The 23043-nt window shown below is 32.5% G+C and overlaps 1 protein-coding gene across 1 annotated transcript in view; it reads left to right on the forward strand.

Annotated features, from left to right (window-relative positions):
• The window catches only part of LOC148953311 (phenoloxidase-activating factor 2-like), a 100272-nt gene that overhangs the window by 51239 nt on the left and 25990 nt on the right, over positions 1-23043 (forward strand). The window contains exon 6 of the mRNA XM_089088476.1: positions 16930-17050. Coding sequence (XP_088944602.1) covers positions 16930-17050 — 121 coding nt within the window. The remainder of the gene's footprint in view (positions 1-16929; positions 17051-23043) is intronic.

A 23043-nucleotide genomic window follows, 5' to 3' on the forward strand; every position in this document is an offset into this window, starting at 1 on the left:
CAATTTCAAAGTTTTTGGGTCACAGGACTGACCGTATCTCAAACTGTAATTTGTACGGAAAATATGGTTCAATCCCAATTTCTAGGGTTATAATGAGAGAAAAGTTGAGATGGCTAGGACACGCTCTTCGGATTAAGGATGGCGGATTGCCAAAGATACTTCTACATCTAAACCTTCCTCTTGACTAAACCTTGATTAATAGTCAAGTTCCACTTAAATCAATAAATAATAGAAATCCACTTAAATCAATAGTACTAGTTCCACTTGACTAAACCTTCCTCTGCCTTTTAAAGCGCTTACGTTTTAGAGCTCTACCTGACCGCTGTTATTACCATAGCTCTAAAATTCGAATCTTGGTTCGCAGAATTATCTTTCTACTCTTCCAAAAATTTTTCAGCTTTGAAAAAGAATACCTTGGGCCTTTGCTACTCTACTTTTTACATCTTCGCTGCATCTGCCATCTTCACTAAGAATAATACCTATGCAAGTTAAGCACAAAACTTTTCTTACACCCTGAACCCTCACAACCTACAAAAATTCATTCAATACCGAACCAGCAACTATGCAATAAACATGCCAATGCAATATCTTATTATTATGCTGTATCTTTAAGATCTTTGGCAGTTCCATGACCTCCATTTCACACTTCCTTTTGACCTTCTCGATGATCTCCTTAACTCACATTTTAATGCCTTTTCTATTTCCCTTACTTACTTTTTATTCTCATAAAAAATATTCTTTTGCTAATATTCTATGCTGCGTTTCTAACTCCCCTCCCCAAGACACCTTTTGTTATATCGCAAACTGTTTTCCTATATTTATCTCATCCACCTTCTACATTGTCAAATCTTAAGCTTTCCAGTTTCATATTCAACTGTTCCTAGAAAGCTCCTCCCCAATCCTCATCCTGAAGCGCATCAACATCATAACTTCTTGGAAGGTGGTTACCCTGCCTGAAATCCTGTTTTAAACTAACTCTAGACACTGCTAGACGGTGATCTTATCTTTTAACGTCAATAAAGAACTGAAAACACAAAACTGGCGCAACAAAACAGGATTACTACTACTACTACTACTACTAACAACTCATCGCAGCACCAAGCCGCCTGAGGCCAACACAGCTATGCACGATCCTCCTCCACCCCAATCTATTCAAAGCCTCCCTTTTTACACCCCCCCCCACGAAGTTCCCATTTCCTTTAAATCTTTCTTTATGACGTCCTCCCACCCCAGACGGGGACGACCTGCTTTCCTTTTAGCCCTAGATGGTTGGCTGAAAAGAACTATCTTCGGCAATCTGCCATCCTTCATCCGCACAACCTGCCCTAACCACCTCAACCTTTCTTTCATTATAGCCCTTTTGTATAGCCTATTGTTTGAAATACGGTCAGTCAGCCGGGTACCCAGAACAATCCTTAAGCAATTTCTCTGGAAAACATCTAGCAAATCTTCATCCACTTTTCGGAGTGTCCATGCTTTAGAGCCATATTTGACCACTGTCATCACTGTAGCTTCTAATATTCTAATCTTGGTTTGCAGACTTATCTTCCTACTCTTCCAGACTTTTTTTAACTATGAAAAAACACCCTGAGCCTTGGCTATTCTATTTTCAACATCTTCACTGCTCCCACCATCTTTACTAATAATACTACCAAGGTAAGTGAAGCTGCCCACCTGATCAATCTTTTCATTACCCAACATCACCTTTTAATCTTCACTTATTCCTAGCCTTAGTGACTTAGTCTTCCTAACATTAATTTTCAAACCAATTCTAGCACTCTGAACTCGCAAAACCTCTAAAACTTCATTCATTTTGCTCACACTTTCATCTAGGATGCTTAAATCATCAGCATAATCCAAGTCCAGGAGACTTTTTCCTCCCCATTTGATTCCGTGGTCTCCCATTGTCTTTCCTGTGCTCCTTAAAACAAAGTCTATCAAAATAATCCATGTAAAGGGGGATAGAACAGAGCCCTGCTTAACTCCTGATTTAATACAAAACCAGCTGCTAACCTCATGTCCTACATTAACTGCAGCTGTATTATTCTTGTAAACAGCACTAATCACTTTAGTGTATTTTGTCTGGCATACAATAAAAGGATAAAATCTTCAACAAAGCTCTTCTATCAACAGAATCGAACATTTACTTATAATTTCTAAAACTGAGGACCAGAGGTGTTTGAAAATTCAGGAGTAGTAAGCGCCCAATTCGTTGAAAATATACATTCAGATATACGCCTTAGGCATGGGTATGTGTGTATATTTTAAACGAATTGGGGTTACCAGGGTCATTTGCAAAGAGGTACCGTTTCTATAGAAGCTATAGTAATTAGAAATATCATATAGAATTTGCTTGAAGGTATATACTTTGCGTACGTGATCGTACCAAACAGGTTGGTTATAATCTGTTCTGCTTCAAGTTTTTTCTGGCACAATTAACTGAATTTCTATTTCATGATAAACAAGTTTTTTTAGGTTACATCCGTGTTGGAAAAACTGGTGTATCTTTTTAGTTTTCTTTACATTACATATTAGTAAGAGACTTGAATTCAAAGAGAATAGTTTTTATTTGCAAGGATATTAGTAGAGGAAAAAAATGAGGGGTGCATTTACATTATTGGAGATTAATGATGGAGCTAACAACAGTGATGTAATTACTTCTTTAGTTTACGAGATTTGCGAATTTTTTTTGCGAAAAGATATTTGCGAAAAGATATTTGCGTAGACGCTTACAAGGGACATTGCTAGAAAGTATTCAATAGCTTAATTGAAAAGTAACGATAGAATGACATTGTGACTTGACCTAGCTTTACCTCACCGATGTGGTCTGTATAATACGTAAGTAACGTTTGAAAAATATTTTCAATTTAAAAAGAAATGGCTGAAAAGTGTTATGAGGGGGGTGGGGTGCATAGAGGGGTGAGATGCACGAGGGTTCAGTTAAAGAGGATACAGTTGCACGGAGGGATTTCGGTTATACACGGGTTCAGTTACAAGGGGGTTCAGTTGCACGGGGGTATCCCTTTTTTTTTTCGTAAATCGGGCTCCCTGTTTTCAAAATCCCTTTTTCTTCTGAGGCTTGGAGCATTTGGTGGCTAGATATTAACCGTAATGAAATTTAGCACGGAGGTTCAGTTGTACAGGGGTTTCAGTTATACAGGGGTTCAGTTACATGGGGGTTCTTTGTGTTAAATAAGTAGTTTTTGTATCTTTTAAAAGAACTTTACGGGGATTGAGAGACTCAGTTGCCTAATTCCGTGTGATTTTTCTTTACTTGATGTTATTTAAAAACGATATTTTTGTGTTAAATAAGTAGTTTTTGTATCTTTTAAAAGATCTTTACGGGGATTGAGAGACTCAGGTGCCTAATTCCGTGTGATTTTTCTTTACTTGATGGTCATTAAAAACGAAATTTTTGTGTTAAATAAGTAGTTTTTGTATCTTTTAAAAGATCTTTACGGGGTTTGAGAGACTCAGTTGCCTAATTCCTTGTGATTTTTATTTACTTGAAGGTCATTAAAAACTAAATTTTTTTGTTAAATAAGTAGTTTTTGTGTCTTTTAAAAGATCTTTATGGTGATTGAGAGACTCAGTTGCCTAATTCCGTGTGATTTTTCGTTAATTGGTGGTCATTAAAAACGAAATTTTAATGTTAAATAATTAGTTTTTTTATCTTTTAAATTAGCTTTAAGGGGATTGAGAGACTCAGTTGCCTAATTCCGTGTGATTTTTCTTTACTTGTTGTTCATTAAAAACGAAATTTTAGTGTTAAATAAGTAGTTTTTGTATCTTTTAAAAGACCTTTACGGGGATTGAGATACTCAGTTGCCTAATTCCGTGTGATTTTTCCTTACTTGCTTGTCATTAAAAACGAACTTTTTGTGTTAAATAAGTAGTTTTTGTATCTTTTAAAAGAGCTTTACGGGGCTTGAGAGACTCAGTGGCCTAATTCCGTGTGGTTTTTCTTTAATGGATGGTCATTAAAAACGAAATTTGGGTTTTAATTTAGTTGTTTTTGTATCTTTTAAATGAGCTTTTAGGGGATTTAGTGTCTCAGTTGCCTAATTCCTTGTGTTTGTTCATTAGTTGGTAGTCATTAAAATAGACATTTTAGTGTTTAATAAGTATTTTTTCTATATTTTATTAGAGATTTAAGGTGGTTGAGAGACTCAGTTGCCTTTTTACGTGAGTTTTATGTTTACTTGGTGGTCGTTAAAAACGAAATTTTTGTGTTAAATAAGTAGTTTTTGCATCTTTTAAAAGAGCTTTACGGGGTTTGAGAGACTCAGTTGCCTAATTCCGTGTGGTTTTTCTTTACTTGGTAGTAATTAAAAACAAAATTTTTGTGTTAAATAATTAGTTTTTGTATCTTTTAAAAGAGCTTTAAGGGGTTTGAGAGACTCAGTTGCCGGTTTCCGTGTGGTTTTTCTTTACTTGGTGGTCATTAAAAACGAAATTTTTGTGTTAAATAAGTAGTTTTTGTATCTTTTAAAAGAGCTTTAAGGGGTTTGAGAGACTCTGTAATGCACTAGTTTTTAATTAAAGACACTCAATATCCTAAAAGTGTTTAATTCAAACTTTTTTAAAACTTCGAAATTTTTCAACTTTATTTATTTTTTCTTTCTGTACATAACTTAAAATGTCAAAATATGCTAACAGTTCTAACACTTACGCACTGTGATTGGTCAGAGACAAGATTTGACTTTCCCACTAGCATTCTATGACCGTTGATTGACAGCACTCTGTGAGTTGTCGGATACATGATGTGACTTTCCCACTGGTATTCTATGACTGGTTATTGACACAACCTAATCTATTGCATGTATTAAATCAATATTTTTTACGCAGTGGAACGATAAACACATAAGTCATATCTTTAAAAAAAAAGTGAAGATGGAACATTTTAATAAAGTGTGTTTACATAACAAGGTTATTGTAGCATTGAATGCCGACAAAGAGAAATATTTAAACTTTGAAACAAGTACAGGTGGTAGCACTATTGGAAATGTATGCATGCATTGTCATGACAGTAAGGAATTGAATTTCTTTGGAATACCGAAAAAATTCAACTCTTATGTTGGTAGTTATGCGAGATTGAGATCTCCAGAGATGATTGCACTCAAAGAGAATGCCAACATAAAAATAATCATTGATGATAGAGGACAACTCCTTGCTACTATTGCAGGTAACACAATACCTACTGATACATCCAATCGTCACCTTTCAGGTATTAGCATTCAACGGAAGATCAATAAAAGAAAGGCCTACTCTTCTAATAATATCGTAAACCATATCTTGTCTACGTGCCGAAACTGTTACCTGTGTAAAAATAATGTGATAATAGACAATGAAAGTGCCAGAAAAATAAAAAGGGCGTTGTCAGAAAATATCACTATTGAATATAAGAATGAATCGATGAAAAATAAAGCACCAGCAAACGTTTCTGCTATTGCTCAAACAGTCATTGAACCAAATAATACCAAAGATGAAAAGCATATTGAGCCTTTTGATGAGACACCAGTAAAAATTGTGTATGACTCAAAATGGAATAATGATTATTCTACTGATTACGAACTAAGAGAAGACAATAGCTATAATATCAAGAGAGAACATGATGAACTATTTTATGGAACAGATTCAAAATGTCCAAAGTTAATTGTTGATATTAATAATGTATCATAATATATTTATTGTATTAATATTCTACATAGCATTATTTCATTAAAAATATATTTTGCATTACATTGTTATGTGTTCATTATTTTTAGAGTAAGATAGCATATCAAACGTTTAGAATGTCTAATAAAACGTCGGAGATGTAAGAAAAGGAATTTGCATACATCCATTGTCAGACACATGGGGACAAATTTTTTCTTGAATTCACCTCCTGGATAAATAAAAAAGACATTTCATTCAAGAAATTATGACGAAACTCTAAGTAAGCTACAAACTCTGTCTTGAAGTTACCTCATGGATACACAATGCAGAAATTTCATTTAAGAAATTATCAAAAATTGTAAGTAAGTAGCAAATTCTTTCAAAAATATGTTAATACGTTTAAGCAATAAATATCTTTAAGCTTAACCCGTCTTTATTCTTTAGAATAGTTTTATTCATTTCATTAAATTATGAAGAAATTGTAAGTAAGTAACAATTGCTTTCTTGAATTCACTTCCTGGACACAATACAGATATTTAATTCAAGAAATAATAATAAAATCGCAAGTAAGTAATAAAATCTTTAGTATTGTCCCCTATTGGATACACAATACTGAAATTTCATTCAAGAAATTATGAAGCAAGTCTAAATATGTAAAACACTCATTTTACCTCATGGATATACAATGCAGAAATTTCCTGTAAGAAATTATGCAAAATTTTAAGTACGTAGAAAATTCCTTCTTGAATTCGACTCCTGGGTCAATAAAAAAGACAATTCACTAAAGAAATTATGAAAAAATTGTAAGTAAGTAGAAAATTCTTTCTTGAATTCACCTGCTTAATAAACAAAAAAAGACATTTCATTCGAGAAATTACGAAAAAATTCAATGTAAGTAACAAACTCTTTATTGTTTTCATTAATTATATACACTTTTTATAAATTTAATTAAATAAATTATTAAAAAATTCTCAGTAATTATCAATTTATTTCTTTAATTCAACTCTTTTATAAACAATACGGAAATTTAATTAAGTAAATTATTAAAAAAAAAACAATTTATTTATTGAAGTAAACTCTTGGATAAACAATACAGAAATTTCATTCAAGAAATTGTGAAAATATTTTTAAGTAAGTAACAAAATATTTTTGTTTTCACCTCTTGGATATACAGTACAGATACTTCATTCAAGAAATTATGAAAAAATCGCAAGTAAGTACCTTTTTTTCTCTTTATCAAAAACAATTTTCACTTAGCTACACGATGTAGAAATTTAATTCAAGAAATTAGGAAAAAATTCTCAGTAAGTAACAATTTCTTTCTTGAAGTCAACTCATGGATACACAATACGGAAATTTCACTCAAGAATTTCCTGACTTAGATACACGATGTAGAAATTTGATTCAAGAAATTATGAAAAAATTCTTAGTAAGTAACAATTTCTTTCTTGAAGTCGTCTCTTGGATACACAATGCGGAAATTTCATTCAAGAAATTATGAAAATATTTGTAAGTAAGTAACACACTCTTTATTGATTTCACATCTTGGATATACACTACAGATACTTCATTCAAGAAATTGTGAAAAAATCGCAAGTAAGTAACTTTTTTCTCTCTTTATAACAAGCAATTTTCACATAGCTAAATGAGGTATAAATTTAATTCATGAAATTATTGAAATATTCTCAGTAAGTAACAATTTCTTTCTTGAAGTCAAATCTTGGATACGAAATACGGAAATTTGATTCAAGAAATTATGAAAAAATTGTAACTAAGAAGCAAATTCTTTCTTGAATTTACCTGCTGGACAAACAAAAAAGAAATTTCGTTAAAGAAATTATGATAAAATTCTAAGTAATTAACAAAATATTTATTGTTTTAATGAGTTAGATATACGACCTATAAATTTAATTAAATAAATTTTTAAAAAATTAACATTATAATTAGCAAATTATTTATTGTATTCAACTTTTTTAAAAAAAAAAAAAAAAAAAAAAATTAAATTTCGTTAAATAAATTTTTAAAAAATTCTAATTAATTACAAAAATTTATTTTTTTAACTAGTTATATATACTTTTCATAAATTAAATTAATTAAATTATGAAAAAATTATCAGTAAGTAACAATTTCTTTCTTGAAGTTAACTCTTGGATACACAATACGGAAATTTCATTCAATAAATTATGAAAATATTTGTTAGTAAGTAACAAACTCTTTATTAATTTCATCTCTTGGATATACAGTGCAGATACTTCATTCAAGAAATTATGAAAAAATCGCAAGTAAGTAGCTTTTTTTTTCTTTATCACAAAAAATTTTAAATTATCTACACGATGTGGAAAATTTAATTCAAGAAATTATTAAAAAATTTTCAGTAAGTAACAATTTCTTTATTGAAGTCAACTCTTGGATACACACAATACGGAAATTGCATTCAAGAAATTATAAAAAATATTTGTAAGTAAGTAACAAGCTCTTTATTGATTTCACCTCTTGAATATACAGTACAGATACTTCATTAAAGAAACGTGATTAAACAGGTTTTGAAACTACATGCTATTTGTATGCCTTTCCTTGGCACCATTCCACACGAACAGGGAGTCCCCTCTGGTTCCTACACATTGCAAAAAATTGAGAATTAATAAAACTCCAATTTGTAAACCATAGTTTTTTGTTAGTGGAATATATTGTGATTTATTCACTTTCTTAATTGCTTTTTGTCTTTTTTGTTTGTTTAATTTAGACGAATTTACGGGGGCCCCCGTAAATTCGTCTAAATGAACCTTAAAAAATAGAAATACAGATCGGTCGAAGTTGCATATATCTCCGTAGTGGCGCCTAAAAAACCAGTCTGGTTGAAAACGTGGAGTTTTAGTACTGCTCACTTTTTTTGCAAGGTGTAGGAACCAGTGGGGAATCCCTGTTCGTTTGGAAAGGTGCCAAGGAACGGCATACAAATAGCATGTAGTTTCAAAACGTGTTTAATCACGTTTCTTGAATGAAGTATCTGTACTGTATATTCAAGAGGTGAAATAAATAAAGAGCTTGTTACTTACTTACAAATATTTTTTATAATTTCTTTAATGAAATTTCCTTATTGTTTTTATAAAAGATTTTAAGTAAAGAAATAGATTGTTACTTACTTAAAATTTTTTCATAATTTATTGAATTAAATTTCACACATCGTGTAGCTAAGTGAAAATTGTTTGTGATAAAGAAAAAAAAAGCTACTTACTTGCGATTTTTTCATAATTTCTTGAATGAAGTATCTGTACTGTATATCCAAGAGGTGAAATTAATAAAGAGTTTGTTACTTAATTACAAATATTTTCATAATTTCTTGAATGAAATTTCCGTCTTGTGTATCCAAGAGTTAACTTCAAGAAAGAAATGGTTACTTACTGAGAATTTTTTAATAATTTAATGAATTTAATTTATAAATGGTATTTCTAACACGTTAAAAAAAAAATGTTTGTTTCTTACTTATATTTTTTTCATATTTTCTTGAACTAAATTTCTTTTTTTTTTTTTTTTTTTTTATCCAACAGGTTAATTAAATAAAGAATTTGCTAATTTGGAATTTTTTCAAAATTTCTTGAATTAAATTTCTAAGTCGTATATCTAAATCGTTAAAAAAATAAAGAGTTTTTTACTTACTTAGAATTTTGTCATAATTTCTTGAACGAAATTTCTTTTTTGTTTGTCCAGCAGGTAAATTCAAGAAAGAATTTGCTACTTAGTTACAATTTTTTCATAATTTCTTGAATCAAATTTCCGTATTTCTTATACAAGAGTTGACTTCAAGAAAGAAATTGTTAATTACTGAGAATTTTTAAATAATTTCTTGAATTAAATTTCTACATCATTAAGCTAAGTGAAAATTGTTTGTGATAAAGAGAAAAAAAAGTTACTTACTTGCGATTTTTTCACAATTTCTTGAATGAAGTATCTGTACTGTATATCCAAGAGGTGAAATCAATAAAGAGTTTGTTACTTACTTACAAATATTTTCATAATTTATTGAATGAAATTTCCGCATTGTGTATCCAATAGACGACTTCAAGAAAGAAATTGTTACTTACTGAGAATTTTTTCATAATTTCTTGAATCAAATTTCTACATCGTGTATCTAAGTCATGAAATTCTTGAATGAAATTTCTGTATTGTGTATCCATGAGTTGACTTCAAGAAAGAAATTGTTACTTACTGAGAATTTTTTCCTAATTTCTTGAATTAAATTTCTACATCGTGTAGCTAAGTGAAAATTGTTTTTGATAAAGAGAAAAAAAGGTACTTACTTGCGATTTTTTCATAATTTCTTGAATGAAGTATCTGTACTGTATATCCAAGAGGTGAAAATAAAAAGATTTTTTTAATTACTTACAAATATTTTCACAATTTCTTGAATTAAATTTCTTTATTGTTTATCCACTATTTTACTTCAATAAATAATTTTTTTTTTTTTTAATAATTTCCTTAATGAAATTTCAGTATTTTGTATCCAAGAGTTGAATTCAAGAAAGAAATTGCTAATTACTGAGAATTTTTTCATAATTTATTTAATTAAATTTATACATAGTGTATCTTAAGTCATGAAAACAATAAAGAGTTTGTTACTTACTTTGAATTTTTTCATAATTTCTCGAACGAAATGTCTTTTTTTGTTTATTCAGCAGGTAAATTCAAGAAAGAATTTGCTACTTACTTACAATTTTTTTCATAATTTCTTTAATGAATTGTCTTTTTTTATTTACCCAGGAGGCGAATTCAAGAAAGAATTTGCTACTTACTTAAAATTTTTTATAATTTCTTAAATGAAATTTCTGCATTGTGTATACATGAGGTAGCATGAGTGTGTTACCTATTTAGAATTCATTCATAATTTCTTGATTGAAATTTCATTATTGTGTATCCAATAGGGGGAAACAATAAAGACTTTATTACTTACTTGCGATTTTATTATTATTTCTTGAATTAAATATCTGTATTGTGTCCAGGAAGCGAATTCAAGAAAGCTATTGTTACTTAATTACAATTTATTCATAATTTAATTAAATTAATAAAACTATTATAAAGAGTAAAGACGTGTTAATATTAAAGATATTTTTTGCTTAAAAGTATTAATATATTTTTGAAAGAATTTTTTACTTACTTACAATTTTTTGATAATTTCTTAATTGAAGTTTCTGAAGTGTGTATCCATGAAGTAACTTCAAGACAGAGTTTGTAGCTTACTTAGAGTTTCGTTATAATTTCTTGAATGAAATGTATTTTTTTATTTATCAAGGAGGTGAAATCAAGAAAAAATTTGTCACCATGTGTCTGACAATGGATGTATGCAAATTCCTTTTCTTACATCTCCGACGTTTTATTAGACATTCTAAACGTTTGATATGCTAGCTTACTCTAAAAATAATGATCACATAACAATGTAATGCAAAATATATTTTTAATGAAATAATGCTATGTAGAATATTAATACAATAAATATATTATGATACATTATTAATATCAACAATTAACTTTGGACATTTTGAATCTGTTCCATAAAATAGTTCACCATGTTCTCTCTTGATATTATAGCTATTGTCTTCTCTTAGTTCGTAATCAGTAGAATAATCATTATTCCATTTTGAGTCATACACAATTTTTACTGGTGTCTCATCAAAAGGCTCAATATGCTTTTCGTATTTGTTATTATTTGGTTCAATGACTGTTTGACCAATGGCAGTAACGTTTGCTGGTGCTTTGTTTTTCATCGATTCATCTTTATATTCCATCGTGATATTTTCTGACAATGCCCTTTTTATTTTTCTGGCAATTTCACTGTCTATTATCACATTATTTTTACGCAGGTAACAGTTTCGGCACGTAGACAAGATATGGTTTACGATATTAGTAGAAGAGTAGGCCTTTCTTTTATTGATCTTCCGTTGAATGCTAATACCCGAAAGGTGACGATTGGATGTATCAGTAGGTAATGTGTTACCTGCAATAGTAGCAAGGAGTTGTCCTCTATCATCAATGATTATTTTTATGGTGGCACTCTCTTTGAGTGCAATCATCTCTGGATATCTCAATCTCGCATAAACACCAACATAAGAGTTGAATTTTTTCGGTATTCCAAAGAAATTTAATTCCTTACTGTCATGACAATTCATGCATACATTTCCAAGAGTGCTACCACCTGTACTTGTTTCAAAGTTTAAATATTTCTCTTTGTCGGCATTCAATGCTACAATAACCTTGTTATGTAAACACACTTTATTAAAATGTTCCATCTTCACTTTTTTTTAAAGATATGACTTATGTGTTTATCGTTCCACTGCGTAAAAAATACTGATTTAATACATGCAATAGATTAGGTTGTGTCAATAACCAGTCATAGAATACCAGTGGGAAAGTCACATCGTGTCTCTGACCAATCACAGAGCGCTGTCAATAACCAGTCATAGAATGCCAGTGGGAAAGTCACATCGTGTCTCTGACAAATCATAGAGAGCAATTGTTAGAACTGTAAGCATATTTTGAAATTTTAATTTATTTACAGAAAGAAAAAAATAAATAAAGTTGAAAAATTTCGAAGTTCTAAAAAAGTTTGAATTAAACACTTTTAGGATATTGAGTGTCTTTACTGAAAAACTAGTGAATTACAGAGTCTCTCAAACCCCTTAAAGCTATTTTAAAAGATACAAAAACTACTTATTTAACACAATAATTTCGTTTTTAATGACAACCAAGTAAAGAAAAACCACACTGAAACCGACATCTGAGTCTATCAAACCAATGAACTAAAAATTAATGGATACAAAAACTTATTTAATAAAAAGTAAATTTTGAGATTAATTTATACCCCGTAAAGAAAAACCACACGGTATTAAGAACCTGATTCTCTATAACCCAGTACTGCTACTGACTTATGTGAACCATCAGCATTTAATTAACAAACTATACGTTTTTAACGACCACCAATTAAACATAAACCACACTGAAAAAGGCAACAGAGTCTTTCAATCCCCGTAAAGATCTTTTAAAAGATACAAAAACTACTTATTTAACAACTAAATTTCTTTTTTAATGACTAACAAGTAATGAAAAAACACACGGAATTGGGCAACTGAGTCTCTCAATCCACTTAAAGCTCATTTAAAAGATACAAAAACTACTTATTTAACACTAAAATTTCGTTTTTAAAGACAATCACGTAAAGAAAAACCACACGGACTTTTGCAACTGAGTCTCTCAATCCCCGTAAAGCTCTTTTAAAAGATACAAAAACTACTTATTTAACACAAAAATTTCGTTTTTAATGACCACCAAGTAAGGAAAAATCACACGGAATTAGGCAACTGAGTCTCTCAATCCCCGTAAAGATCTATTAAAAGATACAAAAACTACTAATTTAAAAAGAAAATTTAGTTTTTAATGACAATCAAGTAAAGAAAAATCACACGGAATTAGGCAACTGAGTCTCTCAATCCCCGTAAAGCTATTTTAAAAGATACAAAAACTACTTATTTAACAACAAAATTTCGTTTTTAATGGCCATCAAGTAAAGAAAAATCACACGGAATTAGGCAACTGAGTCTCTCAATCACCATAAAGCTCTTTTAAAAGACACAAAAACTACTTATTTAAAAAAAAAATTTCGTTTTTAATGACCTTCACGTAAATAAAAATCACACGGAATTAGGCAACTGAGTCTCTCAAACCCCTTAAAGCTCTTTTAAAAGATACAAAAACTACTTAATTAACACAAAAATTTCGATTTTAATGACCAACAAGTAAATAAAAATAACTCGGAATTAGGCAACTGAGTCTCTCAATCCCCGTAAAGCTCTTTTAAAAGATACAAATACTACTTATATAACACAAAAATTTCGTTTTTAATGAGCATCAAGTAAATAAAAATCACAAGGAATTAGGCAACTGAGTCTCTCAATCCCCGTAAAGTTCTTTTAAAAGATACAAAAACTACTTATTTAACACAAAGAACCCCCATGTAACTGAACCCCTGTATAAATGAAACCCCTGTACAACTGAACCTCCGTGATTAATGTCATTACTTTTAATATCTAGTCACCAAATGCTCCAAGCCTAAGAATAAAAAGTTATTTTTAAAACAGGGAGCCATTTTTAATAAAAAAAAAAAGGGATCGCCCCAGGGCACCTGAACCCCCCTTGTACCGGAACCCGGGGATGACCGAACGCCCTCCGGGCCCCGGGCTCCTCTGTAACTGAACCCTCGTGCCCCTCACCCCTCGCTGCCACCCCCCCCCCGCCGAACACGTTTCAGCCCTTTCTTTTTAAATTGACAATATTTTTCAAACGTTACTTAAGTATTATAAAGACCACATCGGTGAGGTAAAGCTAGGTCAAGTCACAATGTCATTCTATCGTTACTTTTCAATTAAGCTATTGAATACTTTCTAGCAATGTCCCTTGTAAGCGTCTACGCAAATATCTTTTCGCAAATATCTTTTCGCAAAAAAAATTCGCAAATCTCGTAAACTAAAGAAGTAATTACATCACTGTTGCTAGCTCCATCATTAATCTCCAATAATGTAAATGCACCCCCTCATTTTTTTCCTCTACTAAAATCACTGCAAATAAAAACTAGTCTCTTTGAATTCAATTCTCTTACTACTATGTAATGTAAAGAAAACTAAAAAGATAAACCGGTTTTTCAGACACGGATGCAACCTAAAAAAAAAACTTTATTATAATGAAATATAAATTCAGTTAATTATGTCAGAAAAATCTTGAGCCAGAACAGATTATACCCAACCAGTTTGGTACGGTCACGTATGCAAAGTATAAAGCTTAAAGCAAATTCCATATGATATTTCTCATTACTATACCTTCTATAGAAATTACACCTCTTTGCTTATGACCTTGGTAACCCCAATTCATTTAAAATATAAACACATACCTATGCCTCAGGCGTATATCTGAATGTATATTTTCAACGAATTGGGCGCTTACTACTCTCAGGCACTTCTCAATTATTAGCCTAAGAGTGAAAATTTGGTCGACACATCCTCTACCTTTTCTAAAACCGCACTGCTCTTCTCTTAAAACTTTGTCTACGGCATCTCTCAGTCTAAAAAGGCATCTCTCAGTACAAAACAGGGTTAGGAGCAGAAAATTCGGGAAGTAGCCGGCAGATCTGAAAAACTCAAGCAAGCTCAGTTTTCAGTGAACCACTAGTTTGACAGAATTCTACAAATATAGGGAAATATCAATAGAAACACAGATGCAGGGAAAACTTCGTATCAAAAATCTTTGTTCAGTTTCGCTCTTTATAAACATTAAATAAAAAACAAGTTTTTTTAACTGAAAGTAAGGAGTGACATTAAAACTTAAAACGAACAGAAATTATTCCGTATCCGGAAGGGGCTGTCTCCTCCTCAACGCCTCGCTCTTTACGCTAAAGTTTTTCATTGTACTAAAAAATAAAATTGTGAGACAGAGTCAAAATTCAGTAAAAAACAGAATTTCGATCAATAGATACATCAAAAAAAGCAGATTTCTATAATGATTTCAAATATATAATTTCCATCAAGTTTAGTCTTCTTGCCTTATTTTAAAAAAAAGGGAGAAACATCCCCTAAAAGTCATAGAACTTTAATGAAAATCACACCGTCAGATTCAGCGTATCAGAAAACCCTACTATAGTAGTATAGCTCCTATCTGCAAAAATGTGGAATTTTGTATTTCTTGCCAGAAGAAAGATCACGGATGCGTGTTTTTTTTGTCCAGGGGTGATCGTATCGACCTAGAATATCGACCTAGAGTGGTCCTAGAATATCGCGGGAGGGTTCATTTGAACGGAAATTAAAAGTTCTATTGCCCTGTTTAAGTGAGCAAAAAAATGGAGGGCAATTAGGCCCCCTCCCACGCTCATTTTTTCCCAAAGTCACCCGATCAAAATTTTGAGATAGCCATTTTCTTCAGCATGGTCTCAAAATACAATAACTATGTCTTTGAGGATGACTTAATCCCCCACAGTCCCCGGGGGAAGGTCTGCAAGTTATGAACTTTTCCCAATGTTTACATATAGTATTGGTTATCGGGAAGTATACAGAAGTTTTCAAGGGTGATTTTTTCCGGTAGTTAGGGGGGAATCGGGGATAACGTGTGAGGATCTTTCCATGGGGGAAGGGACATTGGTATGAAGGGGGTGCCGGATTTCCCAGCATTATTTAAAAAAAACGATCGGAAATTAAATTTAAAAAAATTCAACTGAAAGTAAGGAGTAAAATCAAAACTTAAAACGAACAGAAATCATTACGTACATGATTGGGTTCTCTCCCTTGTCATTACCTCGCTCTTCATGCCAAAGTTCTTCTTGTACTTTCATCAGAGCTATTTATTCTAATTAACGGCCTTTGTGATTAAGGGACCATTCTTAAAGAATTGGATCAAAATTTGAACTTTAGCGTAAAGAGCGAGGTATTGACTAGGAGGTGAACCCCTAATATACGTGCAAATTTTGTTTTAATTATTCCTGTACGGTGAGCCAAAAGCAAAGCTGCATTAATTCAAAACATTCCGAAAATAAATATAAAAAAACAAGTTTTTTTTAACTGAAAGTAAGGAGCCAAATTAAAACTTAAAACGAACAGAAATTATTCCGTATATGAAAGGGATTTTCCCCTCCTCAACGCCTCGCTCTTTACGCTACAGTTTGACTCTGTCTCACAATTTTATTTTTTAAAATAATAAAAAATTTTAGCGTAAAGAGCGAGAGCGTTGAGGAGGGGACAGCCCCTTTAATATACGGAATAATTTCTGCAGACAATTTATCTGCAGAATAATGTAAATGCAGACAAGCTATTCTTTACCGCCTCGCTGTTTACGCTAAAGTTTGACTCTGTCACACAACTTTATTTTTTAAAACAATAAAAACCTTTAGCGTAAAGAGCGAGGCGATGAGGAGGGGACAGTCCCTTTCATATACGGAATAGTTTCTGTTCGTTTTAAGTTTTAATGTCGCTCCTTACTTTCAGTTAAAAAAAAACCTGTTTTTTTATTTATTTAATACATGTATATAGCAATGAAGACGACCTAACGGAGGTCTTTAGCGAAATGTATGCTTTGTTTTCGTTATTCAGTGTGTTATTTTGTATCCTTGTTTGCATTATCTTTGTTTTCTGTATTATTTTTTTTCGTTCTTCGTCTTTTTGTAGGTGAGAAAATAACGTAACGAAGGATGTGAAATGAAAAGAAATTTTGTTCACAATTAGGATTTATTTCAATTATTTCCAGGCGAACTCCAACTTCACTAAAAGCACGAATTGGAGAATGGGATACTCAATCTGAATATGAATTTTATCCTCATCAGGATATCCCCGTGGTTGATATGGTCGTTCATCCAGGATATATCAGGGTATTCATTTTTTCTTTTTTCACTGTTTTCTGTTTACCATTTATGCGAACTCTAATAACCTAGAATCCAAGCATTGTCTCTGGTTTGAAGTGCAAGTCTTGATTTCCGAGGACCAACAACAAGTATTGCAAAAGAGACCTTGCATAACATAAGACCTTGCATAACAGGAAAATCGTGGAAAATGAAAGACAAAATATGTCAATATCGACTGTGTTTTTTACCCTGTCTGACTCCGCAGTTATAAAGAACGTACTCTCATTTGCTATTATAAAATATTGCATATACATAACCATAGATTCCCGCTTGCTTACAAAAAAAACACAATATAATCAATGAGTTCCAATTATGTGCAAACTCGCTAAAAACTTGTATGTAATTAGGCGAAAAACAATTTTGCTTAACTTACATTTTCTAATGATTTGGTGGGATGGAACAAGCGAATACTGACAATCTGAAAACTATGACGTGATGCTATAGCTATTGTATAACGGGTATTAGAACAGCTTCCCTGGAGCAGTGTTGCCAGGTTTTTGCATTATGTATAGCCCAAAGACGAGCAATTAATAGCCCAAAAGTACCTCAAAACTAGTGAACGTTGTTAAAACCCTATTATTGCGCTGTTATGGGTAAACAAAGGAAAAATACAATTGGCGTATCAGATAACCTACGCATAAGTATAGGTCAAAAGCAAAAAAGAGCTCTGTGAACGAAAAAACTAACAACCCCCTCCACGTATGCCGTCGTAAAATTGACAAGTGCTTCACTGAAAACCAAAACCAAAAAGACAAGTTGTTCTTTACACACTCGTTTTATTGCATGCATACCACGATCAAACAGTTCGTGGTAACGAACTGTAAGTAAGGAGCGACCCGGCTCAATTGTAACCGAAACTCTAAAAAACGGAATTTTGATAACAATAGATACATCAAAAGAACCAGATTTTTATGTTAATTTCAAATATATAAGTTTCACCAGCTTTAGTCTTACCCATCAAAAGTTACCTACACATTTGTACGCCTGAGAAAATTTTCCGTATTTTCGAAAAAAGGGGGAAACAACCCCTAAAAGTCATAGAACTTTAATAAAAATCAAACTATCGAATTCGGCGTATCAAAGAACCCTACTATAGAAGTTTCAAGCTTTAACCTGCAAAGATGTGGAATTTTGTATTTTTTGCCAGAAGAAAGGTCACTGATGTTTGATGTTTGGTTGAAAGGTCTTTATGTTTGTTTGTTTTTTCCCCAGGGGTGATCGTATCGATCCAGTAGTTCTAGAGTACCGTGAGAGGGTTCATTTGAACGTAAATTAAAAGTTCTAGTGCCCTTTTTAAGTGATCAAAAAAATTGGAGGGCAACTGGCCCCCTCCCACGCTCATTTTTTTCCCGAAGTCACACAATCAAAGTTTTGAGACAACCATTTTGTTCAACATATTCGAAAATCTAATATATATGTCTTTGAGGATGACTTAATCCACCACAGTTCCCGGGGGAAGGGCTGCAAGTTATGAACTTTGCCCATTGTTTACATATAGTATTGGTTATTGGGAAGTATACAGACGTTTTCAGGAGGAATTTTTATCTGGTTGGGGGGAGTCAGAGAAGGGGGTTACGGGGGAGGATGTTTCCTTGGGATAAGGACATATCTATGAAGGGGGCGCCGGATTTCCCAGCAATATTTAAAAACGATCAGAAATTAAATTAAGAAAACAAGTTTTTTCAACTGAAAGTAAGGAGCAACATTAAAACTTAAAACGAACAGAAATCATTACGTATATAACGGAGTTCACCCCTTATTTAATACCCCACTCTTTACGCTAAAGTTTTTTTTAAGAACTTTCAAAAGAGCTATCTATTCTAATTAACCAGTCTTTGTGATTCTGGGTTAGTGATTTGAACAAAATTCGAACTTTAGAGTAAAGAGCGTGGCTAACTACCCAATATGCGTAATAAAAACATTCGAATATAGAAGTTCGTTTATTAAGTTAATTCATAAGTTACGTCAGAAAAAAATTTCGAGAAAGCCATTTAGAAAAACAGTAAAATTAATATGCAAATTTTGTTTTAATTATTCATGTACGGTGACCCAAAATCAAAACTTGCCTTAAATCAAAAACGTTCAGAAATTAAATAAAAAAAACAAGTTTTTTTAATGAAAGTAAGGAGCAGCATTAAAACTAAAAAGAATAGAAATTATTCTATATATGATTTTACTATTGTTTACACTTTCTGATGCTCACTATCTCGCATTTGCAGGTAATTATCATTGCCGCTTAGCCTTTAACCGTATATTTCCTTGTTCTCGCTGTGGCATATATTTCAGCCGCATATTTCATTTATCTTCCCTTCTGTTTTTGAGTGTTTTTAATTCTTCCTGCAGATTATCTTCGAACCGTATGTTTCTTTGTTCTTTACTTTTGTTTTTGAATCTTTGCAATAGCTGCCGATGGAAGTATTCTGACTGTATACATTTGTTCTTCATTGTTGTTTGTCACTACTTTAAACATTTTTATTTTCCCAGGGCACTACCAGTCCTTTAAACAGCTCCTTTTAAAGATAAACTTAAGCTAAATTACCTGTTCCTAGTTTTTGTCTGACTCCAAGATCCTCCTCCGTGATTGAATATTTCAAACTAACAAAATTCACCCTGTCTGCTTGGCTAATTTCGCTGTTATTCCGAAACATCAGAATGCAAAGTTTCATTACATTCTTCGATAACTTTCCACTCTGATTTCTTGCGTCTAGCATTCAGAAGCCGGAAGCGAATGCTCAGAAACAAGGTGTCAGGGTATTATGCGTATATATTATGTTTATTGGGTTGGGACGGTAGAGTAAACGTTCTACATACTTTTATTTTCAAGGAATGGTGATGAGGGTATGGGGTACCCACAAATTACAAGGGGATAACCACAGTCAAGACACATAATATTTATATTGTGATTCAAATCTACAAAGAAGGTAAATGACCAACTAGCTAAAATTTTCTAACATGGTTTTTTGGGGTTTCAAGCGAATTAAATTTCTAGCCCAAAAGTAGTGAGATTTAAAACATTATAGCCCAAAAACCCGCCTCGCGGGTTTTTAGTTACTTGTCCTGCGAAGCTGAAAATTTTATAGCCCAATTGGCGGGAAATAGCCCAACCTGGCAACACTGCCATGGAGAGCGGAAATTAGATCAGTCAGTTGGTTTTCGGGTGCTCATAAAAACCTGTTTTTTCGTTATTGTCTGAACACAAGCGGCTATAAGCTATAACTCATTGTACTGTAGAGGTTGTATGCAGTCAGTTGCCATCAGTTGATTTCACAAAACTGTGACGAAGTTCATTTGTTTGGTATGTACATCCTACTTTTTCGCTACTGGGGGATCGTTTTGAAAAATTCGGGGATATTTTGAAGGAGATAAGGAAACTGAGGGTTTTGGCTTTTGAAGAAGGGGTTAAAATAAGAAAAGATTTTTGCTTAAGAAAAATACCTATCGCAAACCCAGTTGGGCCGAGTTCGCACTTTAGAGTCAAAAAGCACATTCACACAAAACCAAGAAATATAAGTCACAATTAAATTATCAAAATGTCGAAAGGGTTGTAAAAATGTCAAGAAGATTTAAAATTCACGTATTTAAAAAGGAACAAAGTAAATAAAAAAACACAAGGACAATTAGTGTTGTGACTAAAACCTAACAAAACAAATTTTGGTTAAAATAACAAAAAGAAAGCTCAAAATTTGTAAAATGAGCATTAAACAGTTGCAAGGTTATGCAATGGGGACTCATTTATTTAACATGGTCACTATGTATGAAACTGAAAGTTCTTCTTTATCTTTCAATAGGCAATTTTATTGGGATGAGAAGTCTTTTTTTTAGCAGAACTGGGGAGGCAAGGTCGAAGGGGGGAAAAAGGAATTTGTCAGGGGGTTATGTAAGGCATTGTTGGCGAAACGCAAGTTAGTTTTCGGTCCCCTTTCTTTGAGGGTAGCCAGATTGGCTCTCCGAAGGAAGGAGATATAAGGGTATATTGATATAAGAGATATAAGGAGATATAAGATATAGGAGATATAAGAGATATTGAAAATAATTCTTGGGCGTCTTTTTTGGATTGTCTCTATTCTCTCTGACATGACGATTTCTCCCAATTGGTCTTTGCTTTAGCTCGCTTGTTTCGTGTATAAAAGTATCAAAGAGTTTAATTCCCGTTTAGGCTCTTTCCAATGAACTATATTAAACTTCAATCCTCTTGCAAATTTTAGGATTAATGAGACCATTAATTAGCGCTTAATCAACAAATAAAATCAAATGTTTGATTAAGTAACAACACTCTTACTTTGTATAAATGGAAGGTCTCTGTAACTCCTAGCCATATAATAATTTAAAAAAAAGCTTAGGAGTGTATTCCTCCATAGTACTTTAAAATCAGATTCAATTGGTGTCCACTCATCAAAGGGAATATAAGTGTTTCTCTTTTTCACATCTGAAGTGTGAAGCAAGCGGGTGTTGCGGACAGAGGTTGCGTATACAGAGGTGATGAATTATAAAGCAGTTTAAATATAACCTGTTTTGTCTCATATCTTTGGGATCGAATCGGAACATTCAAGAAAAGTTTTTTTCTTTTTAGAGAAGGGTAAGGGGACTTAGAATTTTGAAGAAGAAGGCAAACAATTTTTTCTCCAGTCGCTACATTTTTTTTCCTTTTATGCTTGTCCCCCAGCAGGCTTCGTGGCAAGTAATTGATATTAAAGGATTTAATAAAAGCTACCTATATAATTGACTAATTTCCTTAACTCTATGCTTGGAAAATAGCCGTATGACGTGATACAGCGGGTATTGAGGAGTGGTAGGAAGATTTGTTCTATGGGAGTGTAAATTTGGGTGTCACCCCTCAAAATGTATCAAAATCTCGCCTAAAACCAACCCTAACCAATCTCCCTAACCAAATCCGGCTAGGGGATAACCAAAAGCGGACTTAGAAAGTATAACTCACTTTTATTGACCAGGAGTAAATAAAGTAATTAATTAAGTATGACGGCACTAGACCCTCAAGGTCCAAATTGGTAGTGCTGATCGTTGGTATTCAGCCAGGAAGTGCAATGGGCGTGTTGGGGGCCAGCCATCCTGTTCTTTCTCACACCCTTCCTACTTACCTTCCTCAGATTTTTCCAGGTACCCATTTAGAGCTGGGTTGACTTTGGCTGAGCTTACAGAGTCACGCCAATGACCCCCGTCCTAAACCAAATAAGCAGCCATGCCAGGAATCGAACCCGTGTCCCTCGAACAAAGGATTCAATAGCCAGCGCGCCAACCACTTAGCCAGGACGGCTAAGTGGTTTTAGAGACCCAAGTTTGACACCAGACAGTCAAACAAAGACAGAATTGAACGTGAACTTGAACTCTTTTAACTAACTAATTTGAACTCGAACTAACTATAAAAAATTTAAACACACAAAGGTAAATTTCCTCTCTCGCAGGCCAGTGGAAACGCCAACCAATCATGGGAAGCACTTATCAATGACTTTCTAAAACTCAAAGGCAGTATTCAGAAAATAAAATCAGTGAAAAAAGCTTAGGTCAGCTAGTGTGATGACTCACACAGAAATATTGATGCTAAAGTGCTTGGCCATATTTAAGCTTTAAAAATTAGTACATTTCAGTGTGGATAAAATAAGATATATATATATATATATATATATATATATATATATATATATATATATATATATATATATATATATATATATATATGAGGCTTAACAAAGGGTACTTGAAGACCTTGTACCAAGGGGGTATTTCTCATTATGTAGTCTGTGTGTTTTCGAGTCTTAGATAGACTTTCGACTAATCTATCGGGAGTCCCGTATTTATAGAATGTTACTTGGGCCCATTGACGTCGTATTTCGGAACTTTAAAAGGATTAAAATCTAGTCTCACTCTTAAGAAAAACCTCAAAAGTTAAATAACATTATTAATAACTTTCAAGGTTTCAAATTTAACTCAAAACATCACAAAAG

The sequence above is a fragment of the Artemia sp. Qi Xiang Cuo genome, chromosome 4 (genome assembly GCF_049724085.1).
Source record: "Artemia sp. Qi Xiang Cuo chromosome 4, ASM4972408v1, whole genome shotgun sequence".
Taxonomy (NCBI): Eukaryota; Metazoa; Arthropoda; class Branchiopoda; order Anostraca; family Artemiidae; genus Artemia; species Artemia sp. Qi Xiang Cuo.